General features: G+C 35.2%; 1 protein-coding gene across 1 annotated transcript in view; it reads right to left on the minus strand.

Annotated features, from left to right (window-relative positions):
- Positions 1-3,122: 3,122 nt before the first annotated feature.
- Positions 3,123-22,938, minus strand: part of LOC135684185 (argininosuccinate lyase) — a 61,045-nt gene continuing 41,229 nt past the window's right edge. Inside the window, exons 10-20 of the mRNA XM_065199626.2 lie at positions 20,392-20,469; positions 18,466-18,518; positions 9,579-9,684; positions 8,462-8,533; positions 7,815-7,899; positions 7,353-7,379; positions 6,617-6,649; positions 5,457-5,540; positions 4,637-4,717; positions 4,132-4,238; positions 3,123-3,427 (exon numbers count right to left, since the gene is read on the minus strand). Of these exons, the coding sequence (XP_065055698.1) occupies positions 3,286-3,427; positions 4,132-4,238; positions 4,637-4,717; positions 5,457-5,540; positions 6,617-6,649; positions 7,353-7,379; positions 7,815-7,899; positions 8,462-8,533; positions 9,579-9,684; positions 18,466-18,518; positions 20,392-20,469 (868 nt within the window). The 3' untranslated portion in view covers positions 3,123-3,285. The remainder of the gene's footprint in view (positions 3,428-4,131; positions 4,239-4,636; positions 4,718-5,456; positions 5,541-6,616; positions 6,650-7,352; positions 7,380-7,814; positions 7,900-8,461; positions 8,534-9,578; positions 9,685-18,465; positions 18,519-20,391; positions 20,470-22,938) is intronic.

Here is a 22,938-nt window from a genome sequence, read left to right on the forward strand (position 1 = left end):
ATCTAGGCCAATGAAAGTGCTCCTGATAAAAAATCCCGGTGAATGAAAATTGTGCAAGCTATTGTTTGGGTTTCAACGAATATTCGTTTTTGGAAGATGAAGAAACACGTTGTGGGGGTTGATTTTGTTTTAGCTATAAAACCGACCGAGGGAATGACCAAGAAAGTTGAGGTGCAGGAAAAAAAGAAGGGTCGAAGGTCTAATGACAACTTTTTCGTTTACATTCCGCTTACTTTTAAAATATTCTCCTAGCTTTTAAGAACAAAATGAAACAACGATAATTAGCAAAGAGTTCAAGTAATGTCGTCAGCAAAATATTTTCGCGCGTTTTTTGAAGATAAACAAACCTAAACTCCTTCATATTTATTTTTATCATTGCACAGTCAGAATTCATGAAATAATCGAATCGTTCTATAAGGGGCGACGTGACTCTAGTAGCTACAAATTAATATAGTTAAAGTACGACTTTGTACATCAAAACTCTGTATCAGGTAAAGAGTTATGCTGAAAACGTCGTTACAATATTCAACTTTCATGTACAAACTCCCACCATTACTACACTTACGTTCAAAAAGTATTGGGACGAATTCGATAAACGAATTATGGCGTTCCGTTGGATTCGGTTTTGCAACGGAAACTTTTTCAGATTTAGGCAGTCTTTCTACAAATAATCTAGGCCCAAGTTTCCCCAAAATGGAATAAAAAGTTAACAAAATGCTTCAACTTATGAAGAATAACCAAGAAAACACAGGATTCTTTCGATTTTCCTGATTATAACAGCAAAATATGCAAAGGGCTGAATGGCCTAACAATGGCAAAGTCACATGCCCTTCCAAAAATTTTAGAGCTGTCCAAACAAATACAACTTTTTAATTTCACGTTTGCATAACAAAAGAAATTATTAAAGAGATTATAAAATCAAACTTTTAAGCTTCAAAAAAAGTTTACTTCATCGACGAAAATGCTACAAATTTATTAAATTATTGCATTTATTCAAGCTACTTTTAAAATTGCGTAACATTCAAGGAGAAGCCATTGAACTCATCGTCGATGATTAATTTTAACTTTGAGAGAGCATTTGTTTTTCATATAACGCTGGAAAATTTGTATTTTTCATAACTTTATAGCCATGTTTTTGCTTATGTTCCATTATTTAGCTTCTTTTTACATGACAACACGATGTCTGGTAAGGATTCAAACCTATTACTTCGCAGTTCCCTCAGTAAAGAACTGTCGTCCCTCGGCGTCGTAAACTTCTTTGGTCTGCAAACCCTTGGTAAATTTTTTTCTGTTCTTGTACGGAAAAACTTTTTACACACCAGAAAAGCTGCAATCATTGAGCAGCCGAGAATTGATGCAATATCGCAAAATCCATTTACTTTATTATTGTAGAAAGCACTTTGTAAGCGAAGCGCTTCTCTTAACTCAGTTCTTGAGTTTTCAGAGCTTCCATGTTTTCGTCTCGAGACCTATAGAAATTTTATGGTAGATGAATTTTTAATTTTTTGGCGTACATAATAGGCTTCAAAATATCAACAATGTCTTGTGAAAATTTCATGGAAATAACTGCCGTACTTTTTTAATGAGAAAGATTTTAAAAAAGTCTTTCCGAATTTGTTGCATAAAATGTCTTCGAAGTTTCGAAGGGTGTCCCAATACTTTTTGAACGTAAGTGTATATTTATTTGTATTTGTCATTCATTCGACGCACAAAACGCTCAACTACATTGATTGTCATAAAGCTGTGGCCTAGGCGATTAATCAGTGTTCCCGCGCAATCGTATCGTTTTGCATCATAACCACAAAAAAAACGTTTCTATATTTATGACTCTTCATTCAAGGAATTTGGCGCTTCGGCTAATATCATAACTTGTTTTCGGTTGTGATAATTTAATCTCAGTTTCATACAGCTATAATAAAGGCGATAAGACCGGTTTCAGTTTGAACTCACTGCTTTAAGGGGCTTGAAACGGATCATTGCCGACGCAACCATAGAAAGGTTGGCTAATTGCACCGAAGCAAAACGGTATAGTGCCAAAAATGAAACTTATCATGACATATGAAAAGATGGTGAAAAACAGAACTTACCCAGAAATGACTTCTAGTGCTCCTTACTGTTGTGTAAGCGTCGCTGTTTTGATAACATTGCTAGCGAGAGTGTAAAATGTCACGTGACTCGATTCAAGACAGCCACATTACGTGGTTATTCAACTAACGTATACCCAGGAGAATTGGTTTCTCTTGGTCATGTCCCTAATGGATACGCTACTGCATTTTCATGGTCCCATGAGACAAGGTGAATGGCAATTTTAAAGTAAGGAATTTAGAAGGGATGAGTCAGTTTGACTCAGTTTGTGATCACAGTTTTTCAAGTTTCATAAAGACTTACCAAGCCTCCCACATTTTGCTCATGGCGCAGATTTTTAAATTATAGCAACTGGCTATGTGAAACTTTAACAGTTATCAGAGTATCCAACACATTGAATCGTGAGAAAACATTATCATACTCCTTATGAAATTAGGTCTTAAGGCTATATTCTCTCATAATAAGAAGCAAAGCTCTTCCTAACTCCAAGAAGCCCCTAAGTCTTAATCAAATAAACTTTGGTGGAATCAAGATAAAAAGCAAGAAAAGAACACTTTTCCCTACCAGATAGCCGATGCATCAGACCTCTCTTAGATATCTAAGGTACGAGGGAAGAAGAGAAACAAAACTTACTAGTAGAACTGATTCTATCCTTAATAAAAGCGTAGAGAACTGTGAAAAGAATTCTGCGACATAAATAAGCCCCAACCTCTAAGAGATCAAGAAAATTAAAATGAATCGGACAATGCTTTATACCAAAGGAAAAAGGGGACGGGAGAGGAGAACAGCATGGAAAGCGCATACCAGATATGCACGATAAGTTCAACCAAAAGCAATTTATTACACTCATCTGTGGCAAGGGACGAACTTTCGTGCATGAATCCAAACTACTTTTCTATAATTGCCATAGGTATCAAAAGCAGTACCTAAAGGTTAAATACAAGAATGAAAGCATGAACCCTAACGCCAAAATATGAGTAATTACCTAATATTCTTAACGTGTAATTGCAATTCTTCCAAGAACACTTGCCATAACATTAATCCACTAAAGAACTCCTTGTGAGCAAATATAACAAAACCAATAATTATAAGTTTGTTATGAAAAGAAAATTAAAACAGTTTGTTACATTTGAAAGTAGAAACACCACATCTCTTCAACTAAGAGGGACAATAAAATAATTCAATTCGAAGTCTCTCAGTCTATTGGGAGGGGTGTATCCATTTCTCTAACAGTTTCACTTGCGCAAGGACAGCCTCCTTTCCAGTGCCTCCAATTGATGTGTACTGGTCAGTGCTGTGCTCATAGTTCCAAACAAGTTTCACATCAGCATCAAAAGAAGCACTACAAAGGAATACGAAATAATCAAACTCTCATAAATCTAGCCACTGTTCAAAGATTAAAATGTTGGGGAGGCGAAAAAGAGAGTGTGGAAACCCTGCGTGTTGGAGTCAAAGAGCCTGCGCACGGAACAAAGTCAAATACGCACGTGTTCTGCCTCCAGGACGAAGATTTGGCTTGTAAATTTGAAGATCTTCCCTCGTTCGTCTATCTAACAACAAGAGAGGGTGCCTCCCAAATGCCGTCGAATCAAGTCATGGTGCTCAAGAACCGTGAAGAAAGCTCTTAGTTTTCAGTTAAATGGTTTGGTTGTAAAAAATATTTTGAATTATTCGAAGAAATCATGTACAGAAATCAGTAAATATCTAATAAACTTCATTTCATCTAACATTGAGATCTAGTTGTAGTCTTATTCTTTAGCAATAGAGTATCGTTTTATATGTAATGGTAAAACCAAGATGTGAACACAAATCGGTAACAGTTTGAGAAGTAAAGAAAGAGAAAGAGCAGAAGCACTATAGTTAATTGTATCAACATGTTTGGAAAATGTTTTGAAATTTCGATTCAAATATTCGAAACTTCGATTCAAGTCAAACTATCAGGCAAAAACCAATTCTACTTTGTGAAAGAAAACTTGTAGATAAAAAAATCTTACTATTTAAGATATTAGGTATAGAGAAATGAATCAAGGCAAAGTAAAGACTCACTGGACTGATTTGAGATCCTCTAGTTCCAAATCAGAAATAGGCACCCGCTTTTCTTCAGCAAGTCGGACCACAGAGCCTGACATAGAATGCGCATCCCTAAATGGTACCTAAGAAGGCGCAGGTGTTAGAAAATGAAGAAAACGCAATTACCTAAACCTAAGGACACATCGAAAACATTTTCTGCTTAAAGCTTTGTTTGCAACCAAATACATTTTCATAAAGAGAACTACAAAACATACTTGATGATATGAACTATATTGGGTACATCATCATCAGGTACCATCTTCAATCAGAAGGTTGGCTACCATGATCCTCGAACTATCCCAAAAATTGATTTTTGATTTGTTGTCACGGTCATAGATATTGGGTACGCTTATTAAAAAAACATCTATCACGTAGATTAAATGTTCTGAGAATAGACCAGCACTAACGTATTATCTATTAAGTAAACATAGCGTGAATAAAGATTGATGGTAAGCTAGAAATTCAAGTGTTGCATACGTACTCCTTTCCTCACAAGGTAATAAGCAATGTCTGTTGCCAGCATGTCCGGACTCAACGCCTTGAGACAAGCTTCTTTATTGACCTGAAAATTGATTTATACTTCATTACCTACGTTCTAGCTTAACGTCCTGCTATGAATTTCATTACACATTTCAAAAGACTATATCAATATGGCTCGAAACGTCATAGAAAGAACATGGAAGGTGTTCCATGCCTCTTTTGCTCTACTTAGCTTGCAGTATCAGAAGGCACTTAACCTAGGGTTGCGGTGATAAAGAGGTACTGGAAATCGCGATTACAGCGGGAGATCAGCTGAGACAGGGACTCAAACTACAGACTCCAGATCTGTAGTCCTTAACCCTAGCCACCCACACAAAATGCAATATGGCATTCGATATAAATACAATATTTTGTAAAGAATACAGGAAAATATTTATCTATTTGTCGAAAAAAGCAATCAGTACGTTCCCCGCATAATTTTGAAAGGTTTAAACTTTCTGATTTTTATTTTGTGTTCAGATTGATCTGTAGCAGGACTTATTCAAAATAAAAAGATTATCAAGTTCAAAATCTAAAGAAAAAACCAGAACATTTTTTGTTAAAGCTTGATAAGCATATGGTTAATTTTCCGAGAAATTGACTGGTCTCTGTCCTCCTTTGGGGCGCTGAGAAAAGAACCAACTCTTCTATACCAAACCTTTTTTTATTCTATTCTCTGACAACATCCATTTGGATGTAACAACTAAACATCAAATGACAACATGGTAGGATATAAAATGTTCCTGAAGAAACAGTTAAAAGACTGGAACAAATGACGTCACCTTTAATGTCGAAAGTGTCCCATTTGCCACAGCAATCACACCCTTGAGTGTGTCCACGGTATCAAACAGCTTCTCCTTGTCTTCCTAACATAAAATTCTAGAGTTATGGATGCTGTCGATTTGCTTGATGTTGCATTGCTAGTGTGACTGAGGCAAAAGCAAGCACTCTGGTTATGCGGTAAAAGCATAAATATCGTCGACGATTTAACATTTAAGATCATTTAAAGGAACTATGCCCCGACGTATTTCGCTAGCCATTAAAATTCTCATTGGTTGGACTATACAATAGACCTAATGATACGGAGCCAATCAGCTAATTGTCAATGTTTTCTCGATTTGAAACACGCTGTAAAGCCTATTGTATGCTCGGCACGGTTGACTGACGGGACATAGTGCAGCCTAGCAGTTTAAGTAACGCGAAAATGTGCGTTTGCTTACAGTGTGTTGCTGCGTACGGGTATGCAATCTTGCAACGCTATTTGACAGGACAAAAAAACTGACAAGAAAAAGAAATACTGGATGGCAAAATTCAGTGTAATATTCATGGTGCAAACTGCAAATCAATTTCAAAGGAGCATAGAATCTAGCAAATAAATTACGAAAAAAGCCTCTAAAGAATTAAACGCCTTTCCCTTTTTTATAAATGCCTTTCCCCTTTCCCCTCTAAAACCATTTTTATAACACCAGGGATCGATTCTTTAATATATTCTCATAAACATACACAAGTTTACCAGACGATACCACAGGGAGCATGGGGATACTAAGCAACCCTGTGGCAATTAACTATCTCAAGAAAGATTTGTCAAAACTAAGAACAGCGTAAGAGCATGCCCCAGATAAAAAAAATTTCAAGAAAAACAAAGTTTTTTGAAAATTTTCTCTAGCGTTAACAAAAAAGAGCCAATTTTATAAGGACATATTAATTCTCCCACTAGAAAAGCCGTGGAAACTGTTCTATCGTAGTTTTGGAAACAACTGATAGCATGTTGTTAGAGAAAAATCAAAGTTGGATAAAGACAGTTTTAAGCGCACACAAACATCAAATTATCCAAAAAACAGGAACTCGGCCAAAGTTATCTGGTTGTTAGAAAAGAAAGTGTTAATTGCTATTGCAGGGTTGGAAAGAAAATTAAATATATTTCGAAGCTCAAGCGACTTGCCTGAAGATCCTTGTTGTATGTACTTGGCAAACCCTTTGTGAAAAAAAAACAAATTTATAGACTCAATTTTAAGGGTGAAAATAAGAGCCTACATGTTTAAAACGTAAAGAGTGGCATTTCAAGAGTATATCTCCCTGCTGCACTCAAGCAACAAGAATTACATTGAATTACAAGGTATACATTGATACGTCAAACAGTACAATTCCGCGAAAACTGAGCAACGGAACTCTAAGAAAGATCGTGAGCTGTAAATGACTCTTATTGGTAGTAGCAGTACTTAAATCACACAGAAAAGTTCTGCTCTGTATAAAAATTTACTAGTATCGTTACATTACATTTAACATTTCTTCATTAGAATCTACACAGAATCTTGAACTAAACACCAGCAAACTAAAAATGACTGCTTTGGTTTTGGAAAGTGGCCCCCTATTCTCAATAGAGCAACGACCTGTCCAAGCTATTATTCATTACTAAATTATTTGGAGCAATATCTCGATCATTTTTCATATAAAAATATCAGACCCATTAATTGCAGACCAGAGCTCGTAGGCAGCTAAACCTAGCAGTATTTTGCATTGAAATGCCCTAATAACATTAGGTCTCGAATGTCTTCATGATTTAGGCCCCTTAGAACTCCAGCCCCCTCTAACATCTCTAGAACTCCAGCCCCCTCTACAATTGACAAAACCATTCATTACTATAAGAGAATAGAAAATGACATCAAGCATTGAATTACCTTCAACGTCATGAGAAAACCTGCACACTGTTGGAAAAATAAAAAAAATATTCTTAGATAAAATATTTTAAAGGTTCATTAGCAATATGATGTCTTACATTTTGGGGCTAGCTGGACACAATACAATGGAAAGTGTATAAAAACTGTGGATCGTAATATCATGTCTATCACAATGAATGGAAACTCCTTGCTAGTTTTGCCAAGCCATTTTTAGGCTATCTTTATATATCATTATAACACTTGGCTAATTTTCCTGAATTATCACAATATACTACCAGTTCTTCTTACAATAAAAACACCTTTACGATACGAAATTTTTCTAAATTCCTTAGAAAAGTATGTGTGTACACTGAGGATAATCAATACTAAACCATTATCACCTTGTGAAATTATTTCATATAACCCTTCGTAAAAGAATCAATAGGAACTTTGTCATAAATGAATCAACGATAATAATATTACGTTTCCAAAAACCCTGCCAGATTTTCCTCGTATAAGCTCCAAGCTATCAGGATTCTTTTTCTGTGGCATTAAGCTGCTGCCGGTGCTGCAAGGTAAGGGGATTTATCAAACTATGTACTTGCATTTACACGGATATGCACTGAATTAAAAAACTGAGATGACCTTAGTAGCATCAATTTGGTGCAGTTTTTGTATCAAATGAAAAGCAATTTGGGGAAGATTTACCTTTGCCAGATGGTTGCAAGTGCAGTTTCTTGCCGTTGGGTTTTTGAAATAATTTAATAAAAGGGGATAACAAACAACTAATGAGTTCCGTTTTGTGACTACATCTGACACTGTTGATTCTGTCATATTCCCTCGGAATAAAGGTGGTGAAAATTGAGGAAAAGGACGTATACCCTATATTGCTTATAATGTACAAAACAGCTTTACGAAATTGAAAAGAACTAATACAAATAGCTAAATCACAGACATTCAATTATTTTCAGTTCAATTCAATTCAAATTTACTATTAGCAACAGAGATAAATTTAAGAAATATATAAAATGATCTAAGGTTACAATCCTTAGTATATCTATATATCAAACAAAATAAAATCAATGAGACCAGAACACAGAAAGAACAAGCATTAAGACCATTACTCTCACCTGTATGCATCAGAAAGAGTTACGAAACCAAACTCCTTTGAGTTGTATATAATCAAATCTTCTGCCCATTTGCTAAAGAGGTATAAGGAAAGAAGTAAATTATTTACAGAAGAAAGTATTCCTAAAGGTAAAGCTATTTGAACATAAATGATTAAAACGATTAAATAAAAAAACCTAAAACGTGGAGCATGATCTGAGCTTTATCAAATTGTGGTCCAGGTCAGGCAAAAAGCCTGGGCAGAGTCAAGCTAATAGGCTGGGAGGAGCTAAGCTAATAGCCTGGGACCAAGTTGGGCAAATACCCTCAACCGAGTCAGGCTAAAAGCCTCGACCAAGTCGGGCCATTGGTTTTGGCTGAGTTGGACTAATAGCCTGAGCAGAGTCGGGCTAATAGCCTGGGCCGAGCTAGACAAATTGTCTGACCTGAGTCGGTCTGACAGCCTGGGCCGAGTTGGACTCATAGCCTGAGCAGAATCGGGATAATAGCCTTGTGTGAATGAAGAAAAGGCCACTGTAGCAGGCTGCTCGACGGGCTCCAAGGAGTTCTTGCGGCGAAAAGTCGATAAAAATGTAGCAAATATGAAACACCGCAATACGCCGAGAATAAACAACAATAAACCTTGAGCCTTGGCCGAGTTGGACTTATAGCTTGAGCAAAGTCGGGGTAATAGTCTGAACCAAGTTGGACTAGTAGCCTGACCTGAGTTGGGCTAATGGCCTGGGCCGAATTGAATGCAGCTGTAATGATTAGGCATTTCATTATTGATCAATATATGTTTGATCACATTGCCTTAGATCAGTTAGTAGCAATAAGATTATTTCAGCAGAAAATCTAGTGCACTCTTAATCCTAATTTACGAGAAATTAATTTTTCTTTTTTCAATGAAGTAGGAATCCTTAAATCCCAAAATTAAATTACACAAATTTCTTCAAGAAACAAAGACAGTTATTATCATTTTAATTCAATAAACTGTGACTGCTGTAAAAGAAAATAAATAGTTTTATCATATATTCACACTTTTAATTTTCTGATACAAAGTACCTTGACAATGCAATGGGATGCTGTAAAAATGTAAATATTGACAAAATTTAGCAACTGAATTTTTCACGTGGTTACCTTAGGTGGATCATTGTCTGCGAGGCCCAAAAGAGGAACTCAGATATGAAATCCCGGTCACTAGTGCCATCCAGGCTGTTCTCAGTCACCTTTGGAAATCCAAGTTCTGAAACAATGAACAGCACGTAGAAGATAAAAATGACAAAAAATTAACAAAATATTGGCCAAAAATGACCAAAAGTAGCCACAAAGAACAAACAGTGACCAACAAAAATGAAAAAATGACCAAAAGGCCCAAAAATGACAAAAAATGAAAAATACTGACGAGAAATAACCCCAAATGACAAAATATATTTATAAATGACAAAAAGAACCATAAAGTAATTATAAATGACCAAAAATCACTAAAAATGACCAAAAATCACTAAAAATGACCAAAAACTGCGCAAAAACCTTTGGTACAGCAAAATGTTAAAGTTACACGAAAAAGTAGTTTTTTGTGTAACGTTTAAGGTAGTAATGGGCGGCAACACTCGATTGTAACAAACAAGAATAATCTAGTCAAATTATTGTAAAATCTGTACTATCACATGTTAGAAGAGGACACTTCTTGAGAAGTAAGCCTATTTCACAGCAGCAGCTGCAATACAAAAGCACATGTATCAAACAACTCTTCTCTATGCTATCATTATGAAGTAATTATAAAATTATAATTAAAAAACGATGACGCATGAAAATATGTGAATTTAGCGACAATTTTTTGCGATTTTCAATGCGTTTCTGAAGCTACATCGCTGTTTGGAACAGGTTCAATGGGAGCTGTGGCAGTTTTTATGCCATCCCATCCCATCGAGTTGTTGGTCATAGATTCAACATGTGCTAGTCACAATCAAAGCAACTATCAAATCGATAATTCAAAAGTCAGAGATATACCTATAGAGATATAGAAGACTGAGAATAGAGCAATAGACAGATTGTCCAGGGCCCACGCCAACTGGGAGCGGCCGCCCAGAAAGTCGATGTCTGAGAAAAGTGCAAATCTGCAATAGAATTAGTACCTTTAGGGGGGCTACTTTATATTTCAGACAAAATTAAAGCGTTTTGAAAGACTGCAAGCAAATGATTGTGAGAAACATTCTGAAATGTATTTTAAGAATGTTTAACAATTTATTCGTGTTTTGAGGTTTATATAGAAATGTCCTTCACGCTCTTTAGACAATCCCAATAGAATAGGAGCCAAAAAGCTAAAGACTGGATTCTGAAATGCTTGTCGGGGAAAGGAGAACGGACTTAGTTTGCAACTTTTGTAAACTGTTTATTATTTTTAAATATTTAATCAGAACTTTAGAAAATCAGTTTTTACACGTAGAGCTTCCGCGCCCTACACAATTCAGAATATAAACATTAGAGGAATTGTGAAGGAAATAGACAGTTTTAGAATGGGGTCAGCCACAAAAAGCTACATATGACGTTGTATAAAGCGAAATTGCCACGTAAAAAAGCCATAGCTTTTCCAAACGCATTAACAAAATGTGGTGTTTTCTCAAATTCTTTAGAGTCTGATCAGCAAAGATTTACTCATCTTTGCCCCTCCAATCTTCCAACCCTGGCTACGCCATTGCTTCTTATCGTCTTTACCTTAAAATTAAAAACGGAATTTAAAAAATGGGCGTTTCTATCATTTACCAGCGACCTGAAGGGTGTGGAACCAAAATTATTGTCTAACACCCCCCCCCCCAATCATTGTTGATTAAATCCGCCCCTGGGTATGGGGAGCCCTCTCTGATACCAAACCAAGCACACTGGAATTATATCAGAACAGAGCATTTGATCTAAGAGAATCTTCAAAGATAGAGGATGCTTTGAATAAGAGACTCGTGAACCCAGATCAATTGATGACTTTTGACCGAGCAGTCATGACTTATAAAAGTTTCAATCATCTCTTTCCTGAAGGGCTAAAAAGTAAGTTCATCAAGAGGTTTGCCAAATCAAAATCCAACACAAGGAATAAGAAGTATCTCCATGTGCAAAAACTAATAAATAAGTACACCGAAAGAAGGTTTTTGTACAATGGTCCAATTGCTTGGCAACGATATATCACAATCTATTAGAGTATCGCGCGACTTAAAAGGAACTAAGATTCACCTTTCAATGGAAGATCAGGCAATTTATTTTTTTGATCTCTTAGTAACCTTATCAATTTTTAGTATAATGTAGTTATATTGTATATTATAATCTTTTTTTACCGAATGGATATCGTGTGTAAATAGGATTAAATTAAAATTAACAATTTAACTAACTTTTTCTTATTCAGGTACACAATTCTAAAATACTACGCCAGTACATTGAGGTACGATTTAGAATAAATTTTCCAAATATCTATATAGAGAGGATGCCATATCTCGATCGGTACATGACTTGAAAATTACATTACAGTAGCCAGTTTCCTTACTTCTATTACCCTCCAATAACAGTGACTATCTAATGACAATTTCTTCGAGAAAAACGGGTAAATATTGTATCCAATGAATAATCATAATAATCATGAAGACGATCTGCCATCTGTCTAGCTAGAACTACACGCTTGCATTTTGGATTTCTTGAAGAGGAGTCATTTGTGAAAAATGGCACTTTGCTATGCTGGCGCGGTTAATAATATCATTTTTCAAGAAATGCCTAGTTTCTTAGTCCTTACGTTCGCTGTGATTATGAAAACAAACAAGGACTGCACAACTTACTTAAACCTCTGCTGTAATGTATGAAAAAATTAACTGTAATGAACTACGGAATTTAAATGTTTCCCTTTTCTTGCATGCTTGCAGAACAACAAAAAGCTGAATAAGAACTAAGCTTGAATATAAATTCAATAAGAACCTGTAGGCTAAAAAGAATCATTTCTGTCTAGTTTTATAGATATTATATTATTCATTATTTTTCAAAAAAGTTCTTGTTCAAATGACGAAGGACAATTTCAATCTCTATTTAGTATTCGAATTGTATTGTACATGTGTTAGTAGTCCAACACAACCAACATATAAAGTGGGCGAATCAGACAAAAGGTTTAAAGAACTGATGACATACCAGATTTATACTAGATTGATGACATATCAGAAAACTCTAAAGAAACTAAAAACATCCTCTAAAGAAAAAAATACTAAAATTCCTATCAAATTGCATTAAGATTTTTTTTGAATAAGAACCTACGAAAGCACAGGTGAGGAAATGAAGTTTTTGTATGAGGATTTTTCTACTGTGTATCAATCCAAAAAACGATATCATTTCAATATATATATCTGACTTCCTAAATGTTATCTGCCTCTATAGTTGCCTGATGATTGCATTAAGCGCTAAACTCGAAGTAGCAACTTAGAACTGTTACTTTTCTGTACAGCCAATATAGTGTACAGCTCTGCCTGTACGGCATCGGACACTTTATGACAGACCGGTAAACAGGAAATACCATGGCTTCATGACGATTGGTAGGATTCAGACATAGAGGCTTATTTAGGATTGAAGCAAAAATCAAACAATGAAAAGGCTCTCTATGTCTGGAAACTCAAACAACTGAATTTCCAAAAATTAATTAATTTTCCCAATGGCTGACAATCTTGCTAGAAAAATAACTATTTTTCTCTCGTGGAGATATTTTCGCCACAGGGTTTTACGTCATCCTTATGAATATTTAAATGTAATAATTTTGCAGTTAGAACTTTAGTCACTGTTCCATAGTTGGCTCTTAATTGCGATTGTTCATAGCAGTACGAACTCAATTTTTAATGAATGGTGTTCGCTGTGTACATGGAATTGTAAGGTTTTTTAGTTCATAATACAAAATTACAATCCTGGAAAAATGGTTGAGATTTTTCAAGGGAAGCTTATATTTTCGCCTTCCTTTAAAAAATAACCTTCCTCCCTCCCTCAATTCAATGTGGAATGCATGATTTCGAAGGAGAAATGATAGAACTACAAATCCAACATACAATAGAAAATTGCAGAAGCTGCGCTTGTGATTTAGGATTAGGTCTCAGCAATTTTTTCCGAGATTGCAGTCTACGCCTATGATAGTCAAAGAGTTGTCAAAAAACCCAAAATAACATGTTTACTACGCATAGCTTTGAAAACAAAAAAGTTGAAAAATAAGCTTCATAAGTAAGCATATGTCTTGAAATATCATAAGTAAGCATATGTCTTGAAATATCATAAGTAAGCATATGTCTTGAAATATCATAAGTAAGCATATGTCTTGAAATATCATAAGTAAGCTGATGTCTTGAAATATCATAAGTAAGCTGATGTCTTGAATTATCATAAGTAAGCTGATGTCTTGAAATATCATAAGTAAGCATATGTCTTGAAATATCATAAGTAAGCATATGTCTTGAAATATCATAAGTAAGCTGATGTCTTGAATTATCATAAGTAAGCTGATGTCTTGAAATATCATAAGTAAGCATATGTCTTGAAATATCATAAGTAAGCATATGTCTTGAAATATCATAAGTAAGCTGATGTCTTGAAATATCATAAGTAAGCATATGTCTTGAAATATCATAAGTAAGCATATGTCTTGAAATATCATAAGTAAGCATATGTCTTGAAATATCATAAGTAAGCATATGTCTTGAAATATCATAAGTAAGCATATGTCTTGAAATATCATAAGTAAGCATATGTCTTGAAATATCATAAGTAAGCATATGTCTTGAAATATCATAAGTAAGCATATGTCTTGAAATATCATAAGTAAGCATATGTCTTGAATTATCATAAGTAAGCTGATTTATTGAAATATCACAAGTAAGCATATGTATTGAAATATCATAAGTAAGCATATGTCTTGAAGTATCATAAGTAAGCTGATGTATTGAAATATCATAAGTAAGCATATGTCTTGAAATATCATAAGTAAGCATATGTCTCGAAATATCATAAGTAAGCATATGTCTTGAAATATCATAAGTAAGCATATGTCTTGAAATATCATAAGTAAGCATATGTCTTGAAATATCATAAGTAAGCATATGTCTTGAAATATCATAAGTAAGCATATGTCTTGAAATATCATAAGTAAGCTAATGTCTTGAAATATCATAAGTAAGCTGATGTCTTGAAATATCATAAGTAAGCTGATGTCTTGAAATATCATAAGTAAGCATATGTCTTGAAATATCATAAGTAAGCATATGTCTTGAAATATCATAAGTAAGCTGATGTCTTGAAATATCATAAGTAAGCTGATGTCTTGAAATATCATAAGTAAGCATATGTCTTGAAATATCATAAGTAAGCATATGTCTTGAAATATCATAAGTAAGCTGATGTATTGAAATAACATAAGTAAGCATATGTCTTGAAATATCATAAGTAAGCTGATGTCTTGAAATATCATAAGTAAGCTGATGTCTTGAATTATCATAAGTAAGCTGATGTCTTGAAATATCATAAGTAAGCATATGTCTTGAAATATCATAAGTAAGCATATGTCTTGAAATATCATAAGTAAGCTGATGTCTTGAATTATCATAAGTAAGCATATGTCTTGAAGTATCATAAGTAAGCTGATGTCTTGAAATATCATAAGTAAGCTGATGTCTTGAAATATCATAAGTAAGCATATGTCTTGAAATATCATAAGTAAGCATATGTCTTGAAATATCATAAGTAAGCATATGTCTTGAAATATCATAAGTAAGCATATGTCTTGAAATATCATAAGTAAGCATATGTCTTGAAATATCATAAGTAAGCATATGTCTTGAATTATCATAAGTAAGCATATGTCTTGAAATATCATAAGTAAGCATATGTCTTGAAATATCATAAGTAAGCATATGTCTTGAATTATCATAAGTAAGCATATGTCTTGAAATATCATAAGTAAGCATATGTCTTGAATTATCATAAGTAAGCTGATTTATTGAAATATCACAAGTAAGCATATGTCTTGAAATATCATAAGTAAGCGTATGTCTTGAAATATCATAAGTAAGCATATGTCTTGAAATATCATAAGTAAGCATATGTCTTGAAATATCATAAGTAAGCATATGTCTTGAAATATTATTAAATCGGAACTTCTAGCAAAAAAATCGTGCAACTTTTTATCAATAGATCAACGTCTCTGAAGGTTCCTTTAGCAAGGATGTTAACTGCTGGAGTTTTTAAGCCTATAATTCCCGACGATATATGCCATCATGGTAGGCCTCCTTTTCTTAAAAAAACTTCAGACAAAAACTTCGAAAGCTGTAACCGCAATTTGAATCTTCGCACATTAGACCGTATAGTAAAAATTCATCTGTATGGACGTCTTTTCTCTATAGAAAAACCTAAACTATGATTTTCTTTTCATCCAATTCTTTAAATCTAGTCTATTAATGAAATATTATCCAAAAATTTTACATAGTTAGGAAACCTTAACGAGCCTATTTTTGAAAATATTCTACAAAACACCCTCGGTTGCAAAACGAAATTTTCATAGAACCTTTAGCTTTGAGAATTATTTGTAAGCACTAGGTTTCGATCTCGTAGAAACAAAATTCAAAAAAATTTGACAGTACTCATTCTAGCACATAGTCTTCAAAGCCATACAGAAAAGAGGCATGGGCTTTACAAGATCGTCAACTTACCATTAAATAAATCTCTTAATAATAACAAAATGAATATTTTTTAAATGTCATAATTTTTATAGCATTAAAGCCTTTTCTCTGTCTGTAAATCGTAAATTGAAATCTTCTGACGGTCATTTTTGATCGAAAAATGTCCACTTATGCGTCAAGGAAATAATATTAGTATGCCCTTATTCGGCATCGAGACAGAATCAATCAAAGTTATTAAGTTTTAACGCATTCTTGATTCCAACAAATTGGTCATATGCCATTAAAAACCTTAGAAGCATCACTGCAGTGCGAACGGAAAAACCATTGGCATAAAGCCAGACATATGAAAAATCAAAAAGGGAATGAATACACCGAACATCCAGAATCTATAAGAACAAGGAATGCACAAACCCGTAATAAATATAGAGGCAAAAACCTAATACGTCACACAATTAAAATGTAGATGAGTGGAGGCAAGATTGAGGATTGAAGTAGCATTCGGTATTCAGTAGGGTTTCATGTCATCTGATATACGGTCACCTGCATATTGGCTTTAAGGCTCTTTTTGCAATATCACAGAGAATAACAAACATAAGAAGCACTGTTATTAACGAATGTCTCGAAACAGCTAACGACAGTGTAACAAGAGAGTAGCTATACCTACATACGGAGGTTTTCGGGGCTAGAGTCTTTGTTGAAGCGGCGCAAGAAATTCATGAGTAGGATGGCGAGAAATTTTTAGGCTGAAGCCGGGCTCCAGCAAGGATCAACTTCAAGTCCATTCCTGTTTACGATGCTTACATATATAGGCGAAAAGAAGTGACAAAATACCCACCGTGGACTATGCTTTGTGTTAGTGACATAGTCATTTGTAGTGGGAGAAAGGGTATAGCTTGTAGCAGGAGCCCAGGTTAGATTTAGCGGCTGGCATTATTGAGGTAAGTGACTTGATAATGAGCAGAAACAAGACCGGATACCTATGAACGAGCTCTGCGGAAACTGGTGAAAGAAAAACAACCAAGATGAACTGAAAACCTTTAAAAACTTGGCCCAGAATAAGAAGAGTGTGGCAAAAAGGTAAAAAAAGAGTGCCAGATGGGTGGAATAGATTGAGATAGAACGGATATCAGTAAGAACCAAAGCGAGAACGTATATGATACAGGGATTAGGTCGGCAGTGACGTACGAGTTTGAAACAGTGGGACTGAAAAAGAAAAAGGAACAATGAACTAGAGTTGGCTGAGAGGAAAATGCTTAGATTTGCTTTAGACGTTAAAACAATTGAAACTATCAAAAATTAATACCTACTTCAAAGACAGTTCACAGCCAATAAGAAAAGCTAAGGCAGTCAACATAGAGACGATATGGGCATATATGCATTGAAGGACCAGGTAGAAGAAAGAAAGGAAGATATATGGATACTGTAAGAGAAGATATGGATGAAATATAAAAGGAAACCTTGAGCAGAATAGAGTGAACAAGACTGAATCGTTGCGGCGATCCCTAAATGGTATTAACAGAAAGTTAATGATGATTTAAGGGAGATGAGCCCTTAACCCTGTGTCATCTAATCAGCACCAATGGAGCAAAATAGGGCAAATGGAGAAGAAAAATATGTTAAGGGGTAGTTAAGAAGACAAAAACAATACTATGTACAATAGTTTTTACATAAATGACATTCAGAACTCTTTATATCTATTACATCCCTGCACAAAACCATCCTTAAACAAAACGTGTGGGAAATACTGTTCCTAGTATGTTGACCTCTTATGTGACATTGTTTGGTTAGATTATGAATTAGGTATGGTTAGATTATGAATTTGGTATCCAGTTTTGTTAGCAATAGGCCTCTGCTCTGACTTGTTTAGCTATTACCATGGTGTGTTCTAGGGGACTGAGTCAATTACCTAATGAGCAATGCTAAAAGAACCTTTTGCTCCAAAGAGGGGTACGCAAGTAGGTAAAATCATGTCATATTCCAAACAAGCCTCTTGTTCTATTTCACAGTTTAGTCATCGTTTAATAGTTAAATTAGCAAGAAATAAACTTTTAACTAAAAATTGTGACAACAGTTTTGCGCGTGTGACCACACCATGTGATTTCAAAGCCTGTAATTACAGAGAGCTGGCGACTCTCCTCTCTCTGGGAGAAAGTGTGGTCATGTCAGGGACCCGAACCGCGGACCCTTGCGTCTGTAGTCAGCGACCCTAACCACTGAGCCATCCTCGCACCTATTCACGTTAAACTAACAATTTTTTTTCCTAATGAACAGATCCAGTAACTTCTCTCTTAAATTAACGCTGTTAAATTAACAGTATATCGTAATCTGAAGAGAATAAAGCCGGTATTTACCTTTAGCCAAAAACAGCCTGTTCACGCCAAAAGGGTTTCCAGCCAGAGCTCCGCTGTTGAAAAAAATAAAAAGATTCAAAGAAATGATGCCACAATCTCAGTAAACATTGGTATGTAATTAAAGAGCCACAAGAGCACTGTAAATAGGCAGTTACATGGCTTCTCTCAAGCCTTTGCTTAAATAAACAGCTGCAAAGTAGCTATAAGGAATGCACTGTAAGCTGGGGTAAAATTAAATATCAACTTCATTTAATATTGTATTATCTAAATGTGTTTTACTTGTTATTCATCGACAGAACGAATTAACAATAAAGATAACTACAATACCTGCCAAAAGTACTTGGAACACCCAGCAATTTGCGTTGCATTTTATATCTTTCATTCCTTTTCCGAAAAAAATTTCGCCCCCTTCCCCCCTAGAACAATGCTGATAATTTAGAGAAATATTATAAAAGAAGCGCAAAAGAAAGTGCTTTCTAAAATCCTAACCTGTTTGATAGTAAACCAACATTGTTCCGTGGGGGAGAGGGGGATGATTTTGACCTTGGAAACTGACGTCAGTATTCTAAGACTTTTGGCAGGCATTGTAAATAAAGAAATGAAACATTTAACTATTATCAGAGAGAAAAGCCTTTTCGCTTGAGATTTGAGTCAGAAAAGGCGACATATTTTAAACTTAGCCATGAAGAAATTTATATCATTAGATTTTGAAAACCTCTAAAGCCAATCCATGCAGTTATTCAGTATTCGTTTTTAACTTCATCAAATTTCAAATTATTCCTTAAAAGTAACGCAACCGTTTCTGCTTTTGGGCCACAGGGCCTCGCCAGAATTATTATTTAAATAAACGGCTTTTTTGGCTTTTGCCACATAAAATAAAATAGGTCCACAATGAAACTATCACACAAAACATTACTTTCTTAATTACTGTTAGAAGCAATGAAGTCTAGCAACACTTGAAAAGTCGTTAACAGTTGTCCTAAAGACCAGGCTGCTAGTTTTTAGAATAATGATTGCAAGAATAGGTTTCCTCTTGATCGACATGCATTGGAAACTAAGTGTTTGGTTAACGTCTACCACTGGGTAGGGCCACGGACGCCGAAAAGGACCAAGGGGAAAGGGGGCCAGGCTTGAGTAAAAGGGTATTTGAAAGATAATTCCCATCTTCTATTAATTCTTTCGTACCTTCCATTTTATTTCGTTCTTCTGTAGCTATCTTGAAAATTGGCTAAGATTTGACATAAGAAATTTCATAAACAAGTTTTGAGAAATCTCGTCATGAATTAGGCACTGCAGTCAAAATTTCATAGGAAAACCCTAGGAAAATGACCAGGGACGGGCCTACCAGGGGTGTTGTGGTCGCAACACCCCGCAATATTTTCATTTGCTGAATATTGTTTTGATTCCATAACACCGTTTTTTGGCAGTCAGTTTTAATTAAATGTTGTCAAGATTCCATTTTACTTTACTTCTTTATATTGTAGCTATACATGGAATATTAAAAATTGGCGTTTCCATCATTTTCTAAGTCCCTGAAGAGTGTCGCTGCAAAATTCAACCATTCTCTAACATCTCCCTAGTCCTTGGAGAATTCGAGACCAAGATCGGTTCAGTTCCACTGTCTGGTCAAAGCCTTAAAGCATCTTGCGCAACCGGCATGCTTTGCGGTTATATGTTCAAAACTGGCCTATTCTTGTACTGTATGAAAACGCAAAACACAATCAATTTCATTAGACAGCTGCCGCTAAGCATGCCGGTTGCGCAAGAGCCTTTAAGTAGCTGACGAGTCCAAGTGGGAAAATTGATTGTTTTGTCTAAGAATATCTAGAAACCGATCTGGCCAACCTTCTGTTCCACTAACTCTGTTTCTGAATCACTGACCTGAAATGCAAGAAATAGAGCTAGTTCAGCATACACAATACACACCTTCCTAAAGGCAGCACATTGACACGTGACTCAGTCTCTGTCAGTCGGTCATAATCTCTTCTCAAGGCCCACGCATGACTGCAAAAAAGTGATGCTGATACAAGGGTTGTTTTCAAATCTTATTCTTTTCTTTGAGCAACAGAAAAAGTTTACTCCACTACAATATTTACTTATTGCCCCATATGTTCATGCTAAAAAGTATGAAAAAATTACTGATTTCATTAGATCGATACGTAAAAAAAAGGAACTTGAAAGTTATCCGGCAAGAAAAAACAATTTCCCTAGCAGCTATAGCAATTACAATTCAATGGCTGCTAGTCGTGACAAGTAAATATTGACATCATTAAGGCTGGTTTTCATATAACGTATATCGACGTATTTCATCGCAATTTAGAGGCTACGATCAATTAAGATGATTTCCGTTATATGAAAATTGGCCAAATTATATGAAAACTGCCTATCGTAAATAATCCTAATAGAACGTAATTCAACGTAATTCATCGTAATTCATCGGAAGAATTAAAAATTTTTTGTTTCTCCCGACAAAATACGTCGAATCACGATGAATTAAGATGAGATACGTTTTTCGGTTTTCATATACAGTGAAAATCGTGTACCCTGATTTGCGATGAAATGCGTCGAAATACGTTATATGAAAACCAGCCTTTAGTTTTCAGAAACACTTTCGCAATTTTATTTAATCTAATCAAATAATCAAAATTTGATCAAACAATCTAATCAAAATTAGATTAAAGTATCTTAAAAGCTCTTCATTTTTCAACTACATTTGGAACGTTTTAGACCAAATAAACAGAACCGCCGATTTAGTCCAAATATGGATAGAAAGAACTTTTCAAAAGACATCTAAAAGAATTTTAGTGATTCACTGCCAAGGAAACCATTAATATAAACAAAGACAGAAGCCATATGACATTAAGGTATAAGAAGTAGCTGAGGTAATTGTTGATTGGGTAACAAGGATCCCCAACATGTCGTTCAAAGTTTGAAGTATAAAACAGAATGGTGCAAAATTAAAGAAGAGCGATTGTCCGTGATATCCCAAAGACAAGGCTTGTTTTCGTAAAATTCAATCAATTTCAAAATATCTGCATGTGTCCACTTTTTTTGTTGGGGAGCAGATTTTTTATCTTTATTTCCGCCTCTTTGTTCCGTTTAATTAGTGACTTTTTGTTTGCGAGTCTTATTTTTTGCTGCTAGCATCATTAATATTTTCTTGGCTTTATCGTCATCAAGGCCCTCGAATTCCCCTTCGTTGCTGCTTGAAGAGCTAGCATTGATCTGTCCTTCTTTGTTGATATCTGAACGTTCATCGTAAGTGAGGTCGAATTGACTGAAACTTTCCATCTTCAAATTATTCGAAACAAAAAAACAGAAATCCGAAGATATCACGTAACAAAATAAACACAACTTTGGCGGGCAAAATTCAGATATTGCATATTGCGCATTTTTTTTGATTCGCAAAAGTCGAGCAAAATGTCGAGAGCCTGGCAAAACGCACTCGACAATCTTCGACAACACCTGAAACAATAGAAATGTCGAGCGTTACCACTCGACAATTCTGAACTTGTTCAAATTTGTCTCAACAACACTCGACAAAGTGGCCAAACGCTCTCGACATTTGATTCGACAAAATGTCGAGCGTTATCAAGTGAAAGGTCGAGAGCGTTTGGCGAGGGCTTTATTTTGGCACCACTCTCTAGCTCTGCAGCCAGAGAAAAAGTGCTTTTTTCCCACCCACGTGATAAACCAGACTCTGATGGTGTGACCTAGCCCAAAAATGCCCCTGTATATGAGGCTGAAAACGTGTCTATACGAGAAGTGGGCTGGCCCACCTAGGTGAGACCCTTTGGCAAGCCAGAGGGATTCGACTGACGTGGGATGAAAATATTCCAAATGAACAAGCAACCGGCTAGGTGGAATTGTTTCATAAATGGCGCCCAAGCGTGATTGTAGACGAATAAAATGTCTGTCACTTCGCGTGGTGCGAGAAACTCCAAACGTTTAAACATGGTTGTCAATAGGTTCCTGCTTCTTTGAAACTCGTAAATTTCATACATACAGTAGGCTCAAGTCCATACAGTAGCGCTACCTTTCTCTTCAATAATAAAACAGGCTCACATAACCTAAACTATCAACAAATACTAAAAGTCATATCTCATTCTCTGCTTTACGCAGTTCATAAACTCGACCAAAAGCTGTTTGCTTTCTAGTACAACAGCCATATAACAACATCAACAGGCTCGACCTGCGAATCAAAATTTATAATATCCCTCACAACATTAACAAGCTAGCAATAAATTATCCTTTAGAAGAAATGAATGCCTATGATGCAGCCATTCAATTACAAAGGCAGCAATGTTTGTCAATTTTCTTATATCGATGGTATTTAATTGATTAAAAACCATATTTTTTAATATTGTTAGCTCGACCTTCATATGGATGAGAAGAACTGCTACATATAAAGCATTAATAACATGTACGGAAAAAAGAAGCATTCTAGACCACTTTAATACCTTGCCAACACAA

Source organism: Rhopilema esculentum, chromosome 21 (assembly GCF_057945365.1).
Source record: "Rhopilema esculentum isolate cy_ngs chromosome 21, ASM5794536v1, whole genome shotgun sequence".
In the NCBI taxonomy this organism is placed as follows: Eukaryota; Metazoa; Cnidaria; class Scyphozoa; order Rhizostomeae; family Rhizostomatidae; genus Rhopilema; species Rhopilema esculentum.